We start from the raw sequence: 21751 nt of genomic DNA, 5'->3' as shown, positions 1-21751 counted from the left end.
CCCCCTCTCCACTATTGCTTAGATTCTTAGCTGGGGTCGTCCTTGTGGTTTCCTGGGAGTTTCCTTAGAGCCTAGTTTCTTGCTAACCCCACAATGACTCCTTTCAAGATAACTCTTTCCTTGTTTCCCTCTCTGTCCTTTACCCAACTTGATCTTCCCGATTCCTCATTTTCCTCCCTGCTCCCCTGTTCCCCACCCCACTTCCCTACCACCCATCCCCTCCCTCTCCTCTGCCAATTCACTAAGGAGATCTTGTCTACTTCCCCTTCCCGGGGCTCCATCTATGTCTCTATTGGGATTCTCCTTGTTTCTTGTCTTCTCTGAGGTTGTGGACTATAGGCTGGTTATCCTTTGTTTTATGCATTTTCTTCATTCTGATTTGTCATAGAAATTTGTCTGTAGAAATTCAGAAGTGGGGTGTGGGGTATGCGGTAAGTTACATTACTTATATCCTGATATCCTTGTAACTTTAGTGATTGTGGAGATTTAGATATAGGAATTGGACTGACACGTGTAAATTGTATATGAAAGGCAGGTATTTATGTCTGATTCTTTATGACATTTACTGTTCGCTGTGTGGATACTTACTGCAGAAAGTGCTGGTAACAAGACACAAAGAAGTCTCAGCGTGCTGCCTGTGTGCAGCAGGCTTGCAGGTGACAACACCATAATCTTTGGGGGACAACACCATGTACAAAACTGTTGCAGAGTATTTGTTTACACTGTGAAGATGTGTCACCCTGATTGGTGTACAGAAGAACTGAATGGTCAATAGGTAGGCGTGAGAGGATAGACAGGATTTCTGGGGAGGAAGAGGAATCTCTGTGTGTGGATTGTGCCAGCGAGACACTGAAGAGGTCAAACATATGGTACAGAGCAGAGATAACCGAGCAGCATGGCAGAACATAGATTAACAAAAGCAGGTCAATTTAAGGTATAAGAGCTACTGGGACAAATCTGAGCTAGTGGCCAAACTTTTATAATTGATAAGAAGTCTCCATGTCGATATTTGGGGCTGGCTGTCCAAAGATAGTCTGACAAGAGAGCTCGCTACACAGAGCAGCCCTATGAGGCAGTGTAATGCTGTCATATCTGCAAGGGAAGATTCAGGAAGGATGTCCCATGTAACAGAGTCACCTCAATGACATCCAGCACCATTGTCATATTCTGTCAACTGAAACCAGGAGCAAAGTCTTGTTCACCAAGGGTTGACGGGCAGATGGCACCATCTGTGATTGTGCCCGGGGGCGTGACTGTTTTATTTAGTCCCTACTTATTACGATATGAAAATTTTCATTTTCTCTTTGGGCATTATTGTGTCGGGTTTGGGGGAAAATGTCAGAAAATCTTTTTGTTATTTTGAAAAGTGTGTGTGTGTGTGTGTGTGTGTGTGTGTGTATGTATGCGCGCGTGTCGGCACTCATGCCACAGCACACATAGAGAGGTCAGAGGATAACTTGCAGAAGTCAGTTACTTCCACATGATGGTCCCATAGATTGGAAATCAGGCTGTCAGGCTCGACGTCAGCTGCTTTAACTCACTGGAGCCATCTCACCAGAGATCTTTCTTGTCTGGAGTTCCACCCTCAGCTATTCACAAGAGCCAGTCTCAATAAAACAGAGGCACACAACAAAAACCTTACATATAAAAAAAGTATATGGGATCCAAATTTGTTTTTTGCACCATAGCATCCTCTTGTCTGTAATAGGAACTTAATAGTTCCAGGGTTGCTCATCTGTAACATCACATTGACCATGTCTGTAGTTCAAGAAGCCCATAGTGTCTGTCTAGCCAGTCACCATGGGATTCCTGTTGTGCTCCTGCAGGACTATGTGAGCTCAGACCCGACACAGCAAGTGCTCCGGGTGCGTGGTACACACCGGAAGCAGAGCGCCGTGCTCTCCTGCAGCTTGTATGTTCTAGTGATAGGTTGTCTTCTGGTGTGTTTTAGGTTACACATCCACATATACCAGGAAATGAAATGGTGTCTGCTATATTTGACAGTAAATTAAGAGAAAAGATGAGTTTCATTGTTGAACATTTATCCCATGGCTAACAAGTGCTGACTGCACAAAGTTCCTCATCCAAGTTCCAAAGGGACAGAAGTAAATAATCACGATACCCTGTTTGTTCCTGGAAGGCTGTGGAGTCAGAGAAGGGTAAATAAGGGTCCCCTCGCCTCCACTCTGCAAGGTCTGCTGCAGGTCGCAGTGTCCATGCTTTCGCTGCACTGTTCACCAGCAGGTGGGATCCTGGGTCATCTTGGGCCAGTGTGAACAGTCACAAGTCTGTGTCACTGGTCCTTCAGTACTGTGTGTGCTGTGTGTTTTGGAAACAGTGAGGGAAGATGAGATTTAAGGGGGAAATGACACCTTACTCCAAAGAACTGCAGCCTCATTCCAGAAAGAATAATGTCTTTCATTTATTTTTTTGATGAAAGAGTTAAATGGAAACAAGAATTTAATATTAGGTTGAATTAGCAGGAATCTAGTAATTGTATTCAAACAGCAGTGAAATTGCAGGTCTTATCCACGAGTTTACAAACCTCTGATGAAAGGTGTCAGGTAGGCATAATTTCTTTAGTGTGTCTGCAGGTAAAAGAAAGGTTTAGAACCAAACTCAAGGCTGTAATCAGAGCGAGAGAGCAATAAAGCTGACTCCACAGTGCAGGTGGCTATCCCCACACTCCTGACATCTCTCTCCTGTTTTAAAAGGTCTTGTTTTTATTGTGACGTTTATATGGGGCTCACCTGAATTGAAACTAAGGAACTTGGACATTTCTTAGCTCAGCTACGTTGCTGTGAAGTAAGTCTGCCTTGGAGCTAGAACTAAGCAGTACTCAGCAGGCATCCACACACTTGCTCTGCCGTGACTGTGAAGCTCGTTCTGCCAGAACAAAAGACAAAACCCATTGGGCCCTGTGAAATGTTAGATCTCTGTCCTGGTGAAGTGTCAACACTAAAGGGGCAAGCATGTTCTGCCAGAAGGCTCATCACAGTCTTGTGCTCGCTGAGAAACTCCCAGTGTAGATTAAGATTCCAGCATGCCATAAAAGCATGAAGGCTCCCCTTCCAAGTACAGCAGATGATACAGAACTCTGTGTGCATTCTCAATGAATTCCGGGGGCCCGCCCTTTTGGCAGATTATAGCTAGTCAAAGTTAGCTGTGCTGAAATTTGACCACAAATGGTCCTGGGCTCCTTGTTTTAAAGAACACTGTGGGGGCAGGGAAGATGAGTGTGAGGACTCACACCCACACAAAGCTCGCTTGGCAGCACATGTCTCTTATTCCCGTGATGGGGAAGTAGCAGCAGGGATCCAGTAGTCTACTTGACAAGCTCCCGGCCAAGAGACACCCTGTCTCAAAAATGCAGGTAGCAGACAACTGCAGAAGACACCTGATGTTGACTTCTAGACTTTAGACACACACAAATACACACACCACACATATCCACATACATACCACACATACCACACCACACACACACACCACACACACCACACACATACACACATACCCACCACACACACACACATACCCACCACACACACCCACATACCCACACATACACACACCACACCCACACCCACACACACCCTACTTTGTCTGAGCAAGGCCCATAGTCAGGCCTCTCTCATTTGCCTCCCTGCTGCAAGGGGCTTACGTGGCAGGAAGCTGAGGGGCTGCGATTCTAGTGATTTCCCAGCAATAGTGTAGCCTCCCACAGACTCGGGCAGCCTCACTTCAGAGTGCTTGTTCTTGTTACGTGCTGTTGTGAGGATTGTACCTGAGCCTAGGGGAGGACATGCCTTGTGCTGGGTACAGCAGGCCTGGTCACTGTAACAGCGACGCAGGATGGCAGCAAGGGCACTTGTGTAGTCTGCATAGTGGTCAGGAGGCATCAGAGCCCTTGTGCCAACTGACTGTATGCCTCATTGCTGGATGTTGCCCTCAAGGATGGTTCCACAAGACACTGCCAGGGACACACTAGACAAAGCCTTCTCCTTTGGGGCATGACCTGCACACTGTCTGCCCTATTCCTAATCATGTCTTTTTGTAGAAAAGGGAGAGTAGACACTGAGGATTGCATTCCAAGCAGGTTGGGATACTTCTGCATACACCTGTGCAGCACCTGTCCATTCCAGGCAGAGTAATCACCTCAAAAGAGGTGGAAATTGTGTAACTAGCACATGACCATGGCTTTTAAATTGTGAGCAGGGCATGGGGCTCATAGTGTCCTGAGACTTACCACGCCTTTGTGATAAAGGGACCATCATTTTAGATATCTTGGTTTCTTTATGTATTAACTAGAATTTGCTTATCTAGTTCATAGCAAATGACAAGGTTGTAAGAATTACAGTTTACTTATCCTTTATGTCTCAGGGAATATAAGACTTGTTAAAGAATGATTCTACAAGAAAAAAAAGGGCTTCATTTAAAAAATTTTAGGCCACATAAATATATGCTTGAAGAAAGTGTAAAATTGTGTCAGGAAACTGGGTGTGTGGTGCACGCCTTTAATCCCAGCAGTCAGAAGACAGAGGCAGGCAGATCTCTGGGAGGCCATCCTGGTCAGCAGAGTGAGTTCCAGGATAGCCAGGGCTACACAGAGAAACCTTGTCTCAAAAAAAAAAAAAAAAAAGTGTCAGAAAACTGCAGCCCCCTTTTTCTTTCTGTGGCAGTGCTCACATCTGCTTCTATTGGTCAGAAATGCTGTCCAGTGAGCTTAGGTGCCTGCCCTCGCAGAAGTCTTTCGTAAAATAGCTGCTCTCTGCCCTCAAGTGGACGCCTCCACATTTCTCTTTCAGTTGCCCACAACTGGTCTGGCCTCTGTTCCTCCACTGACCCTCCTGCTGCTCCCACTGAGTTGTCCCCTCAGGCTTCATTAGACATCATATACATCCTACAGTGACAAACTACAGGCAGAACAGCCAGCTGGCTGCTTCCTCCTCTTCAAGGTCAGCAGATAAGCTGGGCTCCAGGAACAGGTTCAGAGTTGTCTTCTGCATTCTGATGTTCAAGGTCAGCAGATAAGCAGGGCTCCAGGAGCAGGTCCAGAGTCGTCTTCTGCATTCTGACTGTCTGCAGCACCCGCCATGCTGCCTGGGACGTACCCCGTGGTCTTTTCTGAAAGACTCTCTCTATGCAGCAAAGATCCCATAATTCTATCCTCTGTGCCTTTTAGCTTTGACATAAAATGATAAGAAATACCATAAAGTGACATAATAGAAATGTGAGCACATTTGGCTTTAGGAAAACCCCCTCAGAAATGAGGTCACATAGCAAACAGTGGTTACAGTGTCAGATACCAAGAATAAGTCAACTCATGACATTGTATTCTTTCTAGGTTATCATATGAAATAAAATGTACTAAGTAATTAAACTCAATGAAAAAAATTGGCTAAGAGAATTTAATTAAACAGTTAAACATATTTTGTATGCTAACGATGCGTTCACCTGAGGTGAAGTTGTTCTCAGGTACCTTCATCACTTAGGCCCCAGACTGGGTCCTCTAAACACGGAAGTGTCTTAGCAGTGGCCGACCCCTCGAGGCTGAAGGCAGGCTGTCAGCTTATCTTTTTCTGAGGCCATGCCTTGTACTGCAAATGGAACCTTCTCTGTGTACAGAGATCTTTATCTGTATACATGTCTCAAGTATACATTTTGGGCTGGAGAAAATAGTTCAGAGGTTAAGAAAACGTGCTCTTGCAGAGAACCTGGGTTTGATTCCTGGCACTTGGGTGGTGACTCACAACCACCTGTATCTCTAGTTCCAGGGGCTCTAATGCCTCTCCGTGGGTACAAGGCATAAATGTGGTACACATACATGCAGGCAAAACTCTCACACATAAAGTTAAATAAATCTTAACATATTTCAGATCCAGCCACATTCTGAGGCTTATAATCTCAATCTATTCACACACATTTGAGGGGGGCCTGAGTGAGCCCATAATAGTCTACAGATACGACAATACTGACATTGTGAGTGACGTAACTGGGGTGGGTTTGAGTTGGAACATCTAAGCTCTGTGTGTATGCTGCACTGTGTCCTCTCAGATGCTGTTCTCAGCTCCTGTGCTGTCTTTCTTTTTGGCAGGCTTGGCAGCTGAGGTTCAGCCACCTCGTGGGATATGGCGCCAAATATTACTCATACCTGATGTCCAGGGCTGTGGCGTCCATGGTCTGGAAGGAGTGCTTCCTACAGGATCCTTTTAACAGGTAACAACGGTAGGATGGGTGGGGCAATTTATGAAACATCCTCTCCATAATCCATAAGACGCAACACACAAACACACACACACACACACACACACTCTGCACCCAGTGTCCTGGCAGTGGGTGGGACACTGTGACCCATCTCTTATTAGACCTCTTTCTCCAGTGGGCCCTTCTATCTCCTGATGTGACCATGAACTTTCCCTCACTGTGCAGCTCTGAAGCCTTCTGTGGGACTTGCCTGGTATCCTTGGTTGTAGAGGGGACTCTGTGTGAGGTCCCCAGCATCTGCCCAGAGCAGGCTTGGGCTTCCTTTCTATGCAGCCCCCTGCTGCCTGCAGCTTCCCCAGGCTTTCTTGCCAAAGCCTGTGTGACTAGGGACACCCTATTCCTCTCTCCTATCCACTACAAGACTTGTCTGTCTTCCTCACCTAGAGCAGCACCGGCCTATGCCATTAACACCCAGTTTGTTTCTGGAAATGGACCTTCTTCCGGCTTTGAATGCCTTCTGTTTCTGGCGAAATTGTCCATACGGAAAATGGGCAGTCCTGAAGAGGGGCCTGTTTTCCTGTTCGCCTTGACTTGGGTCCTTTCCTGGCAGCCACTCACTGCCCCTTGAGCAGCGCAAGTGCCTCGGTCCACCGCCTCTCATCACTCCCTGCTGTGTGACCTCTGAGGGGTCCCTGGAAACCTTCCCATGTGTCCTCCAATTGGATGGATGACCAGTGATTTAGACCAGCATTGACGGTTCTGACAGAATTTCCAAGACCTGACTTTCTGGGCCACTCTCAGGAGCACAGGATCAGCAGAGGAGCAGCAAATATGCCCCTTGTAGTTAGAGTTTGAAAGTGGGAGGAGCATCAGATCCACCCCTTACCAGAACTGTCAGACCTGGCCATAAAGTGCTCGGGTGAGGGCTAGTGGCCCATCTTCTGGCCAAGGTCTAGAAGGTGTAGGCCTTGTTTGGGCCAAGAAGAGCAGGACATCTTATGTTGTGTCTCTGTTTGAGTTCCTCCTGGTGTCCTCACAGGACCTTGTAGCAGTAGGAACCCGGAGGACCTGTGACTCTGACCTCAAGATTCCTTCGAAGGAGCTTCATTTGTAAGCAAACCAGTAATTACAGCCTGATGTCATAGTTGCTTAGAGCACTTTGTCTTCTCATCACCTAAGTGAGATATCTCTGACACTCCTCAGTAGTTCCAGGAGATGGCTGTCAGCTCAGCACCCTGCCTGTTCACACAGCCTCAGCTCCATGTGGCTTCCAGCAGCTGCAGAGCTGGCTCTCCATCAGAGCACACCGGGGCTCATGAGATGGGTGACAGCTAGCAGAGGACCAAGAGGATTCTGGGCTCTCCCACCCCACCTGCTTGTCTCTGGACACTCCCTGTGCACGACCTCAGCTTTCCCCCAGTTTCACAGATTCAGATAATCTCAGAAGTTAGTAATCACATTCAGTCCAGAATCTTCTCAACTTGGATCTGACGTCATAAGTTTTTTTTCTATTTTTTACAGCTTGATACCCACGTTTCACTTTGTCCCCAGCCCCGTGCATAATGCAGACACTTGGTCTGCTTTACAGACTTTATTATTCTAAAGGGTCTTCAGCCAGCTTGACTACAGGAAATCAAGTAAAAAGTAGCTCTTTACTGAAGATTTCTATAAAATAGACAAAATTTCATCTTGTTTGAAGGATCTATACTTTAATAGAAAACCACATGCTAATAAAAACATATCTCCAAATATTTCTCTGTTGGTTATATGTGAATTCTTGCCTAGACACGTAGCTGCTGTACTTTTACGATCATGTAAAAGTTAGCTTGTAAAAGTTCTCTCTGGACTAGGAAATTCCTAAACTCTGTCAAAGAGTCCTTTTTTCTTTCTCTTGTGTTTGGTTTTGGTCTTTTGTTTTGTTTGAGGCAGGTGGTACAGGCTGCCCTGGAACTCATGATTCTCTCTCTTCAGTGTCCAGAGTTAGGCTTACAGGTTCTGCACTAAAGAATCCGAATTGAGAGCCAGACACTGGGTCTCCTTGGCACACAGGACTCCAGAGCAGAGGCATGCCAGGGAGAGGCCAAAGAGGAAGGCTTTGATTTGAGGGAAGGGTGTTATTGCCCACGGCCAGAAGGAGGGACACTACCTCCTCTTCACACCAAGGTCAGAGGTTAGCGAAGCCTCTTTACACCTTGCCCTGCCTCTGTGTGAGTTTCCTGCTTTGCCTTAGTGCTCATGTTAGGGTGCTGTTCATGGTCATGTTTTATTCATGATGTAATGCTGCTTAGAAGTCCAAGTCACCAGCACCCAGGTGTAGTGGCGTAGACCTGTAATCCCAGTGCCAGGAAGGTACAGATAGGAACATCCCAGAGCTCGCTAGCCAACCAGTCTAGCTGAATCAGTGAGAAAGACTGTCTCAAAAATAGGGTAGAGAATCATTGAGAAATCAATCGCCTGAGGTTGACCTCTGACCTCCACATACTCATACACTTGCACATGCCACCTTCATGTACATGTGCTTCATGAACACACACACACACAAGTTAGGACAGAATTACCTGTTATGCACAAAAAGCTTGCAGAGCGAGTAGGATGAAAGTAATACCAGGGGTGTAGTTAGTGGTAGGACATTCTCCTAGCATGTACAAGGCCTTGGCTCAGTCACCAGTACCATGCCAGAAAGCTTACCTAATCTCATTAAACTGTGTAGTTGGTTGTGTTAAAAGAACTATAATTTGCATAAAACATTAAACACTAAATACCTTATTTTAAAGTGTCCCCCAGAGCTCAAGACGTATAGATAGAGCCACACAGACTGTGTGAGCCGGTGTGTTAACAGAATCTTTTCCCCAGGGCCGCCGGGGAACGGTACCGCAGAGAGATGTTAGCCCATGGTGGAGGCAAGGAGCCCATGCTCATGGTTCAAGGTAAAGTATAGCCCACACTACCTCCTCTTCTGCGACTCGGGGTTTGTTTTATAGTCTGCATGGGGTATGTGATACAGAGTCTGCTTTCAGAATGTTGGTAATTCTCTATAGAAAACAGTTAACTTGCCAAAGTCCCAGGAAATATGCCTTTAGCTCTTGACAGGGCATAGTGGAGGGCTTACTTTTGTCTGCATTTTCCTGTTATTTTAGCCCAAAGAATTCATGCATTTATTCCTTTTTTTTTATTCTGAGAAACCCAAAGCTTAAGGTTAGAGATTTGATCTATTGAAAAAAATTAGAACCCAATTAAAGCATCTTTTTAAATATTATTTTATATTGATTATTTGGAAATTTCACACCTTGCATCCCAATCCCGCTCACCTCCCAGTCTTCCCATGTCTGTCCCCCTCCCCCCATGACCCCTACCAAAAAAAAAAGTCCATTTTGTGTGGTCCTTGTAGTCCTTGGAGCATGGTCAAATTCCTAGTGGCCAGCCTCCTGCACAAATGGCAGAATCCATCAGCTGATGAGAGCCCTGTGGTAGCCAGAACAGTCGCCTGCACTGCAGCATTGTGGTCCACCAGGGAGCCCAGGGACATTAATATGGATTCAGGCAGCAGCCCCAACCACAGGCCTCCGCCAGGGGTTCAGTGATAGTGCTGGTCACAGACATTAGCATGGCCCTTGGCTGCATCAGGACTCATGAGCCACTCATGGCCCTCAGTGATTGCATGGACCACATGCCTCAACATGGTACTCACATCGGCATGGCTCCCCAAGGCAGCGAAGCCTGAGGACATCACCAGTGTCAGTATTCATTGCAGTGTGGGCAGCAGCATGGGCAACAAACACCACATGGCCTCTGGTTCACAGTGGTTCTTCTAGGAGGTCCAAGCCAGAAGGTGAACCTTTCCTCATCTCAGGCTTCCATCATTGCCCAGAGCTGGGATGGGGAGGGGGGTTGTCATGACCAGGTAGCAGGTTCGGTGGCTGAGTTGACATCTATGTAAGCTTCATACGGCATCCTGCGACCTGCTCCTTTTTGCTCTTTCCTACCCCTCTGTCACATATGTTTTGTTGTAGTGATACTTGGACGTCTACTGGCCGCATGTGGCCCCATGGCCCCAGGAGGCCTAAAGCATCTTTTAATAGTATCAAAATTAGTTCTTGTTTTCCTATATTGACAAATATTAATTTATGGAAATTTTAATTGTAGGTGGGAGTGACTGTCATGAATTTTCATGGAATGTCCTCAACAAGTGTTATAGGGAGATGTGCTTCTTATTGGACACTCTCAGTATATTGGTAGTTATAATTATAGCTAAGCCTTTGACTGACTGTAATGAAATTACCCTGGGAAGTGACTCCCAGCATTTGCAGAGTGCTATTTTATTGTTCTGGTAGTAACTATTCTAAAGTGTCCTCGTGCCTACTGTTGACGCTAAGCCCAGATCCTTGTATTTGATTCTTCCTGTGTTCTTTATGCATGTGAGTAGCAGTGTTCACCAGGCCTGCTTGTAAGTTCCAGGGGTAGAGGAGTGAAAGACGCCAAGGCAGACACTGCTCCTGCGAGCCTGTGTTCATTTGATCAATCTGCCTGTGTTGGTTGAGTTGTTGAGGTCTAGGCTCCCTCTCCACTCAATGCTTGATGACATTACGGTATTGTGCATCGGTGAACAAGTCCAAATTGCGTGCTTTTAATGAAGAGCATATGCTAATCTTGCCTCAGTGTCCTCCTTGATCTCTCTTGGCCCTTCTTGATCTTTGCTACATCTAGAACTGCTTGTGTGTGACTTTTTCCTTGCAATAGGGTCTGACTCTGTTGCCCTGCTTTTAAACTGAAGCAGCCCTTCTCCTTTAGCCTTCCAGATAGCTAGTACAGAAGGCACGCACTACCACATGCCTGGCTAGAACTGTTTTAAAGGGCTCTCACATGGTAGTTAATTTAATCTCCTTAGGAATCCTCTGAGGCATGAACCGTCATCATCTCCTTTTATAGATGATGAAGCAGACCAGACTCCCTGCTTCTGTTGGGAGTAGTGAACAGAAGAGCCACGATTCAAGTCTGGCCCTCAGCAAAGACCAAGCTTTTCAGGAGCCCGAGAACAGGCTCCAGGCAGAGAGACATGAATTGGCTCTGATAGTAGGCAGTGGATTACATACGGGTAGTACCCAGTCCTGTGTAGACAGCCCATTTCATTGGAGAAACTGCTTGCTTGTGGTGATAGTTTGTGTGTATGTGACATCTGTGCTTCCCTGGGCTCTAAATGCTGTCTCACATGGACATTAATTTCAGCACTGTTCAGCACAAGTCAAACTTAGTTCATGGTTCTCTTAACTGCTCGTATTTTCCACTCTGCCCCGAACCATAGCACACCCTCCTCCTACAAATTTTGTGCTTTATCTGAAACATTTTTTGAGCTAAAAAAGATAATTTTTTTGCACTCAAATTCTCATTCTCATGAGAGAAAAACAAGTCTATGGTTTGCGCTACAGCTGTAGAATTTAGATTCCAGTTAGCACCAACAGTAGACCTACTCTGCTTGTACAGTATTTCATATTTCTCTTCATATTTTCCCACCAGATACTATTATTGATTCATAAGGTATATTACATGAGTGGGGGGGGGTCTGCAGAGAGGTCACAACATCTGTTGTAACTCAGGAGTTGGATTTATAAGACAAGACCCACAATGGCTACTCACTTGTGTGTCTACACGCAAAACAGGATGTCAGATGCTGGCATTTTAGCCTTGACTTTGGGGCACCCCTGGGCTTCACTAATAGGGTTGCTGAGCTTTGTGGTGTATAAGTGAAGCACTTGGTGGAGACCATCTTCTTTCTCCCACAGTCTCTTGTCCACCCTCCTCCAAGATTGCAGTAGGTAGATAGCCAGAGGACAAGTAGGAGATGCTTTGATATCAGTTCACTATCGACTGACAGGCTTTGCATGGGACAAGCGAGACAGATTGCAGGTAGGGTTTAAATGAAACAGATTGCAGGTGCTGTGAACTCTCAGCAGTGGTATGCTAGATAAGATATATGCTGAGAAGTGTTAATGCTCAGAGCTTTTTGGGGGTGTGGCAGGGACTTCTGGGTGCCCGCAGAAAGCAGTCCCTTGCAGAGCAAGTTTGCAGACGTAGCAGGGTCAGCTGGTCACCTGACTCCAGCCAATCTTGGTCTTGACCCTAGAAGTAGCTGCACTGACAAATCCCTTTGTCTGCTGCCCCTGGTCCTATCTAGAAGGCAATCTTTCTAGTTCCCTCCCTGAGGCAGAAACCCTGGAGGAGTCTGTACTCTCTATTGAGGGGATTGCTAGGAGCTGGGCTCTGAAGCCTTCTCTCTTGGCCCCCACAACTGCTTTGGTTCTCCAGCTTCAGACTGCGTGAATTTATATAGCTAGCTGCTAAGGTGGGCCCTGTCTACCTGAATATGGGCATGCAAATAAGATGAGGAACTAGGACCAGTCAAGGAAGAGCTGTCAAATGTGGTGCTTAGAGAAGAAGCCTGAACCTGCCAGAATTTGCCAGAAACCTGTAGTCAGGTCCGCAAGTCTCTGCCTTTGCAAAGGCAGGGACGGTCATCAGGACTTTGTGACTGCTCCTGGTTGCTACAGTGTACTCTGCAGAATGCTTTCTGCTTGCTTGCTGTGTTTCAGCTGGGATGCTTCCGTAACTTGGGGTGGGGATGGGAGTTTTGTTCCTTTGCCTCACCTGCAGCTGCACTAAGGGTTTTCAGTAGCTGAGCCTGCTCTGTCTCCTTTGCCCTCAGGGCTTGAGCATACAAAGTTGGGGACCATATAACTCCTCAAAGCATATTTGACTTAGTTGGCTTTACTTACTTAGGAAAAGTTCCATTTTCTTAGATATTTTATATATTTAACTGTTTCTAAATATGACGAAGAAGATAAATAGCATGCTTTTCTCAGACTCTGTACTTCTCTGATTAAACCTGGCCTTCATTTGCTACTCTGAGGGGAAAAATGAGTTTCTAGTATAGCCCTGCACATTTCTCAGGGGCCTTATGCCTCTGTGTGGTGTCAGAGACCCGGATTGGGCACTCTCAGAGAGCTCGGAGGTGCCTCTTTTTTTTTTTTTTTTTTTTTTTTTGGTTTTTCGAGACAGGGTTTCTCTGTGGTTTTGGAGCCTGTCCTGGAACTAGCTCTTGTAGACCAGGCTGGTCTCGAACTCACAGAGATCCGCCTGCCTCTGCCTCCCAAGTGCTGGGATTAAAGGCGTGCGCCACCACCGCCCGGCTTCGGAGGTGCCTCTTGAATCATCAGGAACACACTGCTCTTGAAAAGCAGGTGCACTGGAGATCCACAGTGAGCCATCTGCTTAGCCACTCAGTCCCTCCGGCATTCGCAGCCCCTGGAGACAGACCACAGTGACCTGCAGCCCACCCAAGAGAGCCCCAAGAGCTCACAGTGGTGTCTTTCTTCTGTCTCATCAGGGAAAGCCCACTGCTAGGCAGTCATGTCTCTGCTGCCCCAGCTGCCAGGCATCGGCACAGCGCCCAGTGGTTCTCACGGGGGACAGCTGGCTGTCCTGAGACTGGGCCTTTCCCCTCCGTGACCATGCAGCATGGTAAAATCAGGTTTCCCCACTGAAGAAGTGTGGCAGAACAGAACTGGATTTTCCTTTTCTGGAACTGCCATTGTATCTTGACAAAGTCGGTCTCCCTCAGTAAGATAAAATGAAATTTGACTTGAAAATACCCTCCCTTCTACAGTCTTGTGAAGGGGTATGTGTGGCACTCATGCGTGTAGTAATGGTCAGAGCTTCCCAGACAGGTGGACCTTGTGGATCTTTAAATGCATTCATAGATCATATAAAGAAGCGTATCACAAGCGCCGTATTTATTGACGAAGCCCCCCAATTGAAAATGGTGTGGCTCTCTGGTTGCCATTCTAGGTAAGGCCACATCCCCTCTGCTTTGTGTGAGTGAAGGTTCTGGCTTTGCCTCCTACACCCTGCTGAGTTTCTGTGTTACATTCAGTGTCAAATTTCTGAGTACTTTTGCCTAAGATGAAACACAAAGATACGGCGTTTTCATTCACATTGCTGTCCTGTAAGATCCATATTGGAATGTTTTTCTTAAGTTGTACTGTGGTGAGCATGAACCAGAGCTCACTTTCCTTACTGTCGTTTTAGAATATATATATAGTTTTCTATAAAGATCAAGAGCCCTGGGCCGGCGAGTATCTGGCCAGGGGAAATCTGTCCTTCCTGGGTTGCCCTGCTGTTTCCCAGCAGCAAGAAGAACAGCCCTGAGTGCTGGAGTGTTGGAAGAGAGGGCACTTGTTGGTTCCCGGCCGCTTACCCCTGAAATAATCACACAGAAACTGTATTAATTAAATCACTGGTTGGCCCATTAGCTCTAGCTTCTTATTGGCTAACTCTTACATCTTAATTTAATCTGTATATTAATCTGTATATTGCCACGTGGCAGTGGCTTACCAGCAAAGTTTCAGCATGTCTGACCCTGGCAGTGGCTCCATGGCTTCCCTCTGACTCCGCCCTTCTTTCTCCCAGCATTCAGTTCCATCTTCCCCGCCTACCTAAGTTCTACCCTGCTATAGGTCCAAAGCAGCTTCTTTATTCATTAATGGTCATCAAGCACACAGAGGGGACTCCCACATCACTGGAGAGGTGGAGACTTTGTCAGCAGTTTGCCCCTCATGCAAGCCAGCACCCCATCCTCCCTAAGACTTAGTCCTATGCTTGTATTTGCTGTGCCTTTGCTGAGTTTTTGGGTTCAGACTTTATTTCATTTTTCGTAGTTTTTACTAATTACTAAATGGTCACCATGCAAGGTCTTTTTTTGTGTGTCACCTCCCTTAGTTCCCTGTAACAAGAGTCTCTGTTTCTATAAAGAAACCTAGCCAAGGTTCACATCCTTCCACTGCTGTCTCCCTGCAGGATCTCTGAGCTGAATGATCTATAGATGGGGGGTTTGTAGCATCAGCCTCAGGGGCTCCTGTTTCCCCCAAGTCTGTGTCATCTGCTCTTTTTGTGGTGTTACAGCCTAGGATCGCCATTGCCATTTAGAGTCTCCTCTGGCCTCTGAATCTGTAGGAAACCCTCCTTCCTCTGGCCTCCTATGAGCACTTTCTACTCCGTGACAAAGCCTCCCACTTCCTTACCCATGTAGAAGCAGGAGTGACCACAGTGGCCCTAGAGGAAAGACTGGCCAGAGCCCTGAACCTACAAACCTATGTGCTCTGAGTTTGGCCCCTTCTACCAACAACCTCGGCTTTATTTTGATGTCTCTATGACCAAGAGCAGTTTGCAGTGATAACTGACAGTGTTCTAGAAATCAGATAAGAGGAAAAATAGCAGATAAATGAGTCAATTCTCAGGAAACTGAAACTCCTTTCCCAAGTGACTCACAGGACCAATGTCTAGAAGCCCGCAAGGCCTGACCTTAAGCTGATTAAAATTCATTTACTACTTAGTATTTCTGCAGATCTTTATAGAGACAAAAATGCACCCACTTTGCCATAATTATTCTGAATCATCTCTTCTAGCACATTAGATATTATTTATGTTCACAAAAACAAACCAAAGGATTATGGCTTAGACTCCCAAAGGTCACCCCAAAGAGATTAATAAAAGCAATCAACTCTGATAGTTACCCTTTCTTAAAAGACCTTTGAGGACCAGGCATGGAAGACTCCCAGCACCAAGATGTAGGTCACACTATCTACCTAAACTTGGGTTCATACCATCTACTTAAAGACAGATTTACACCATCCACCCAGATATGGGTTCATACCATCCTCCTAGATACTGAGTCACACCATCCACCCAGACATAGGTTTCCACTGTCCACCCAGAAACAAGTTCATACTATCTTCCCAGACACGAGTTGACCCCATCCTCCCAAACAGAACCTCACATCATCCCCCCAGAGACAGGTCTACAGCATTCATGCAGACATGGGTTCACTCCATCCCCCCTGAAATGGAACCAGAGCTCTTTGGGGGAAATGGCTGATTCTAGACCCAGAATGGGGACGACTCTGGAAGTGATCCAGGAACATCTTCAATGCCACAAAGTGAGTGTGCCCAAAAGCACAGTCAGGAGTGGTAAGTGTGTCAGCAGCAGTGAGCTTGCTGACAGAGCCCTCAGTGGCCAAAACCAGGAATCTGAGCACCTCAATCAATAAATAGTCTCATGCCAAGGTAAAACCCGGAACCTCAACTGTGGATCTATGGGTCCACACTGACACGGATGATGGAAGAACTGAGTGGACAGAGCAGACGTATTCCCTGGAGAGGACTGATCATCATGTGTGTAATTTTTCTCTCAGTAAATGGCACCCCCCCACTTCAGTCTGTATGGTGTGAACCCACACACACAACCCAGATACTGTGGGAGAGGAACAGGGGAACTTTACTCACAAGTTTGGCAAATGGCTGGCATCTCATCCAGATGGTGATTAATTGTGAGGGCACTGTGTCCTTGAAGAGAGGTGTGCGGCCTCCATGATGTCTATTCCAAAATCACATGGTGAATTTGATCCTGAGTAGATAAGATAACTCCAACTGGAAAAACCTTCTGCCTCAGACCTGGGCAGCGCTCAGCAAGCCTGTTAAGGTTGTGGATAAGGAGGGACATGGGAGCCTGCAGAGACAAAACTAGTGCAAGGTGTTCTGGGTGGGACTTGGGACAGAAAAAGGCACTAGATAAAAACTGAGGTGATGAGAAGGCAGCACATATTTCGTCAGTCCCACTCTATTGGCCTTTTTAGTTGTAAGAAATATGCCATCACAGCATAAAATGCTGACCACAGGGAACTGGCTAGCCCTGGACCGTATCGGGCTCTGTACAGCCCAAGATTGCCATAAATATGGATGGCCTGCTTGTGATTAGACTGAGGCTGTGATTGGGGCCACATCTTTCTGCTCTCTGGCAGCCATTCCCACTGTGGCAGGGTGGGGGAAGCAGAGGCACACAGGTTCAGTTAGAGTGACGTGAAACAAATGCCACCGGGGAGAGCAGGTGCTGTGGGGACCGTGGACATTGGGTGTACTTCTGATGGTATCCCTTGGCTGTCCAGGGCAGATGCCTAAGCAGAAGGCCATGGTAAAGGTTAAGTTAAATAAACCCCTGGCTGTTGGAGAATGGGCATTTGGCAGGAAAAATATAAACTGAAAATATTCATGAAATAGATTCAGCATGTCCTGGGATTTGACAATGAAGTGAGGGAGTAAGGTAAAGCTCCAGGCTTTGACCCTAAAGAGGTCATCATGTTGTTATGGTAACAGAGAACTGTGGGATACAGGTGAGCCAGCAGAGTACAATATACAGACACTGCAATGGAGACAAAGAAGCCAGCGCTAGGTCTGTGGATCAGTCACAGTGTGGAGTTCAGAGCATGGAGCTCCAAACCACGAAGATTCAACCCCTGTGTTGCTGAAGGAACCCGGATGGAACTGGCTCTTAGTCACCCTGCAGTGGGAACCTATGTTTTCAGAAGTTAGGTTCATTTCCCAGTTACATAGCTCCTGTTGACCAAATGGCACATTTACTCAAATTGGGGCAGAATGTTTAGTCTGCTTTAAAAGTTTGGTGTCTTACTGATGCATCATCCAGGTATTGAGTGTTATTTTGTTGTTGTTGGTTTTCATTTTGTTTGATAATACAATTACTAACCTAACACAACATAACCAAACGTGCTTATTGTTTGGTTTTGCTGCTGGTGTAGTTTGTACAAAAGAAACATGATGACAGTCAAGGACCCATAAGCCCTGTCTGTCAGCAGAAATACAACTGATGTCTGAAGTAGGAAAGCTAAATAAACAGTCATTATTCAACACCAGCTTGATTGATTTTCCCTGTTGTCAAAATGTATATGTGGCTATTTAGGAGAGGTGTTTTACATGGATTTTAGCACTGAAAATTAGTAGTTATTATTTCCAGTTTTAAAAACATGCAGTTAACTTTTAATCATGCAGCCCGATTAATCCACCAATATTGGCATCATGGCAGGAAGCTGACGTGCTCAGTAGGTACATGCTGCCTTTGGATGGCTATTATTCCCACGTTTATTTTTTAATGTCTGTTTGCTTTTTAATTTTTTAATCAAGTGGAATTTTCAAGAAGAGATAAGCTTTACCATAGGACAAATTCTGCCTGTCTGAGCCAGCATGCATGCTCCCGGGGATGGAGGCCCAGCTTTGGCAGATGCCAGATCATGCTCAGAGGCCCAGAACCCGGTTCCTAATTGCCTGCCCTGAAGTGTACTGTAGCGACTTAGGAAACCCCCTCACATAGAGAATTAAACATGAAGAGCTAAGATGATTTTAGTGATAATGTTTTTTGTTTTTTTTGTTTTTTTTTTTAAACCTAGGTCTTAATGTGTGGTGTATGTTGGCTTGGAGGTAGTCCTATCTCCCAAGTCTGTTGTCATGCCTGGCTAGGATCAGGTGCTTTTAAAAATTTTTATCTTGTCAAGCAAGACTGATGCTGGAAGTAAATCATTCTGATGACCTGTGACAGGTTATTCAGGAGTTCCCATAGATTGTGTTCCTCTCTGTAGTGAGGGAGGCCTCTCCTATCTTTGAACCACCTTACCCTTTTTCTTCTGACATAATGTCCTCTAGATTGCTTTATTTTGGTCTCTGCAAAGTCCGAGCTCTCTGAGCGTCGTGTTCCTGGTCCTATCTACAGCCTTATCATAGGACTCCGTGAGAGCCTCTGGTAGAGATTTGTTAAATGTATGACTTTAACGTTTGAACATGCAATGTCCCCTCAGGCTCCTGTTTGCATGCTTGGTTCCTAGTTGGTGATGCTATTTAGGGAGCTGCAGGAAGCAGGCCACAGGGAGTGGTTATTGGGGGATAGCAGAGACCCTGGTTTTTCTGTTTTCTGTATCTTGTAGTAAGCAACCCTCTTTCACCACCACTCCTGCCGTTGTCCCAAGTGCAAGGGGCTAAGCTACCACAAATTGAACCTTGGAAGCTGACTCTGCTTGTCAGCCCTGCCTATCCTTGCTTCTGCCTCGCTATTGGCCATTCCGCTCTTTATTAAACCATCAGGTGTTTTAGACAGGCACAGTAACACAGCTTCACAGAGTTAAACAATGGAGCGTAATCAAAAGTAACATACCCCACATTCCACATTTTCAGTATTCACATATCAGTTGATGGAGATCTGGGCTGCTTCCAATTTCTAGCTGTTATGAATAGAGCAGCAATGAACATGAATGAGTCAGTATTTCCATAGTAAGGCATAGATTCTTTTGGTTATATGCCCAAAAGTAGTATAGCTGGATCTTGTGGTATATCAATTTTCAACTTTTTGAGGAACCTCTACACTGATTTCCATAGGGACTGGACCAGTTTGCACTCCCATCAGCAATAAATAAGTGTTCCGCTTTCCTCACATCCCCCTAGCATGTGCTGTCATGTGCTTTATTGATCAAGGCCATTGTGATAGGGTGCAGTGTGTTGTTTCAGTTCTTTTTTCAATAGTCTGTTGACAATTGCTTAATGTCCTCATATGTGGTCAGTTTTGGAAAAGGTTCCATGGGTCACTGAGAAGAAAGTATATTCTTTATTGTTGGGTGAAATACTCTGTAGACATCTGATAGGTCTGCTGGATTTATGACATTATTTGACTTCAGCATTTCTCTGTTCTGTTTTAGTCTGGATGGCCTGTCTGTTGGTGACTGTGGAGAATTGAAGTTACCCACTACCCATGTGTAAGAGAGAGTCAGTGTGTGATTTTAGCTGTAGTTGTGTTTCTGTTATGAACTTGAGTGCCCTTGTGGTTGGTCCTTAAGTGTTTAGAATTAAAGTCTCTTCTTGGTGGATTTTTACTTTGTGAGTATGTAGTTTTCTTTCCTGTCTCTTCTAATCAGTTTTGGTTTGAAGTCTATTGTGTCAGCTATTAAAATAGCTACATGAACTTGCTTCTTGGGTTCATTTGCTTAGAATACCTTTTCCATCCTTTTCCCCTGAGGTGGCGACTGTCCTTGATGACTAGGTATGTTTCTTGGGTACAGCAGAAGGATGGATCCTGTGTTCTAATCAAAACTGTTAGTCTGTGTCTTTTTGCTGGGTAGTTGAGACCGTTAATGTTAGTAGTTACCAATGATCAGTATTTATTGATTTCTGTTATTTTATTCCTATATGGTGGTCCCCTCCCCCCCTTTTTAAGCCAACCATACTGTGAATGTTTATTCCTTGTGTCTTCTTGAATGTACCTAATCTGATTGGTAGATTGAAATTGCCAAATTTGGTTTTATTGTGGAATGTTTTCGTTCTCTATCTATTGAATCACAATGTCAATCAGTAGTTTCATTGGGTTCAGTAATCTGGGCTATTATCTGTGGTCCCTTCGAGTTTGTGGAACATCTGTCCAGGCCCTTCTGGCTTCCAGAGTCTCCATTACAGTGGTTCTCAGCCTTCCTAATGCTACGACCCTTTAATACAGTTCCTCATGTTGTGACCCCCACCCATGAAATTATTACCATTGCTATATCATAACCATAATTTTAATGCTGTTATGAATTATAACATAAATGTCTGTGTTTTCTGATGGTCTGAGGCTACCCCCCTGGAAAGGGCCGGTTGACCCCAATGGGGTTGCGACTCACAGGTTGAGAACCATGGCTCCATTGGGTATTATTTGAATGAGCCTGGCTTTATATGTTACTTTATCATTTTCCCCTTACAGCTTTTCCTTTGTTCTGTGTGTTTAGTGTTTTGGTTAGTATTGGTTAGTATGTGTTATAGGCAGGGGTTTCTTTTCTGGTCCTGTCTGTTTGGTGTTCTGTATGCTTCTTGTATTAGACCTCTCCTTCTTTAGATTGGAGAAATTTTATTCTATTATTTTGTTAAAAAAAAAATATTTCCTGAGCTTTTGACCTGAGTTTCTCCTTCTTCCTCTATTCCTATTATTTGTAGCTTTGATCCTTTCATGGTGTCCCAGGTTTTCTGGCTATTTTGTGACTGGATATTTTTTAGGCTTGAAATTCTCCTTGAGTGAGGTGTTCAGTTCTACCTTGTCTCCAGCACCTGGCATCTCTCTTGCATTCCTTCACTGTGTTGGCGAGGCTTGCCTCTGAGGTTTTGTATGACATGCTGAGCCTTTCATTTCCAGTTTCATCTCGACTTGGATTTTCTTTAGCGATTTTATTGTTTTGTTAAATTCTACTTTCATGTCTTGAAATGTTTTTATTTCGTTCAGTTGTTTTTGTTTTCAGTCTTCGTTAAAGAAGGTATTTATTCATATTCTCTTTAAGGTCCTTAAGTATATTCATAAAGGCTGTTTTGACGTCCTTGTCTTGTGTTTCTGGCAAATTATCTTTTCACTACCTATCACAATAGGGTTGCTGGCTTCTGGAGGAGGCGTGGTCTCAGTTCTTCATATTGGTGACATTTGTGCTGAGGTCTAAGCATCTGGAGTTATGGTGTTTGAAGTGTTTCTTGGTGTCACAGCCAGTCTTATTTTTGTTGGGTGGGAGTTCTAGTCTTTGGTTGCTGTTGCCCACGCTGGGTCCCAGCCAAGTGTAACAGCTGTGGAGTCCCTAGGTCCCACCCAAGTGTGGCGGCTATGGGGTCCCTGGTAGGGAGCAGGTCATTGAGAGGAATCACAACAGAATGGA

General features: G+C 45.5%; 1 protein-coding gene across 1 annotated transcript in view; it reads left to right on the top strand.

Moving 5' to 3' along the window:
• Mipep (mitochondrial intermediate peptidase) overlaps positions 1 to 21751 on the top strand; it is a 121711-nt gene that overhangs the window by 86299 nt on the left and 13661 nt on the right. Inside the window, exons 17-18 of the mRNA XM_057786191.1 lie at positions 6098 to 6219; positions 9061 to 9134. Of these exons, the coding sequence (XP_057642174.1) occupies positions 6098 to 6219; positions 9061 to 9134 (196 nt within the window). The remainder of the gene's footprint in view (positions 1 to 6097; positions 6220 to 9060; positions 9135 to 21751) is intronic.

Source organism: Chionomys nivalis, chromosome 12 (assembly GCF_950005125.1).
Source record: "Chionomys nivalis chromosome 12, mChiNiv1.1, whole genome shotgun sequence".
NCBI lineage: Eukaryota > Metazoa > Chordata > Mammalia > Rodentia > Cricetidae > Chionomys > Chionomys nivalis.
Note: the sequence above shows the minus strand (reverse complement) of the source record. Positions and strands in the feature narration are given on the sequence as shown.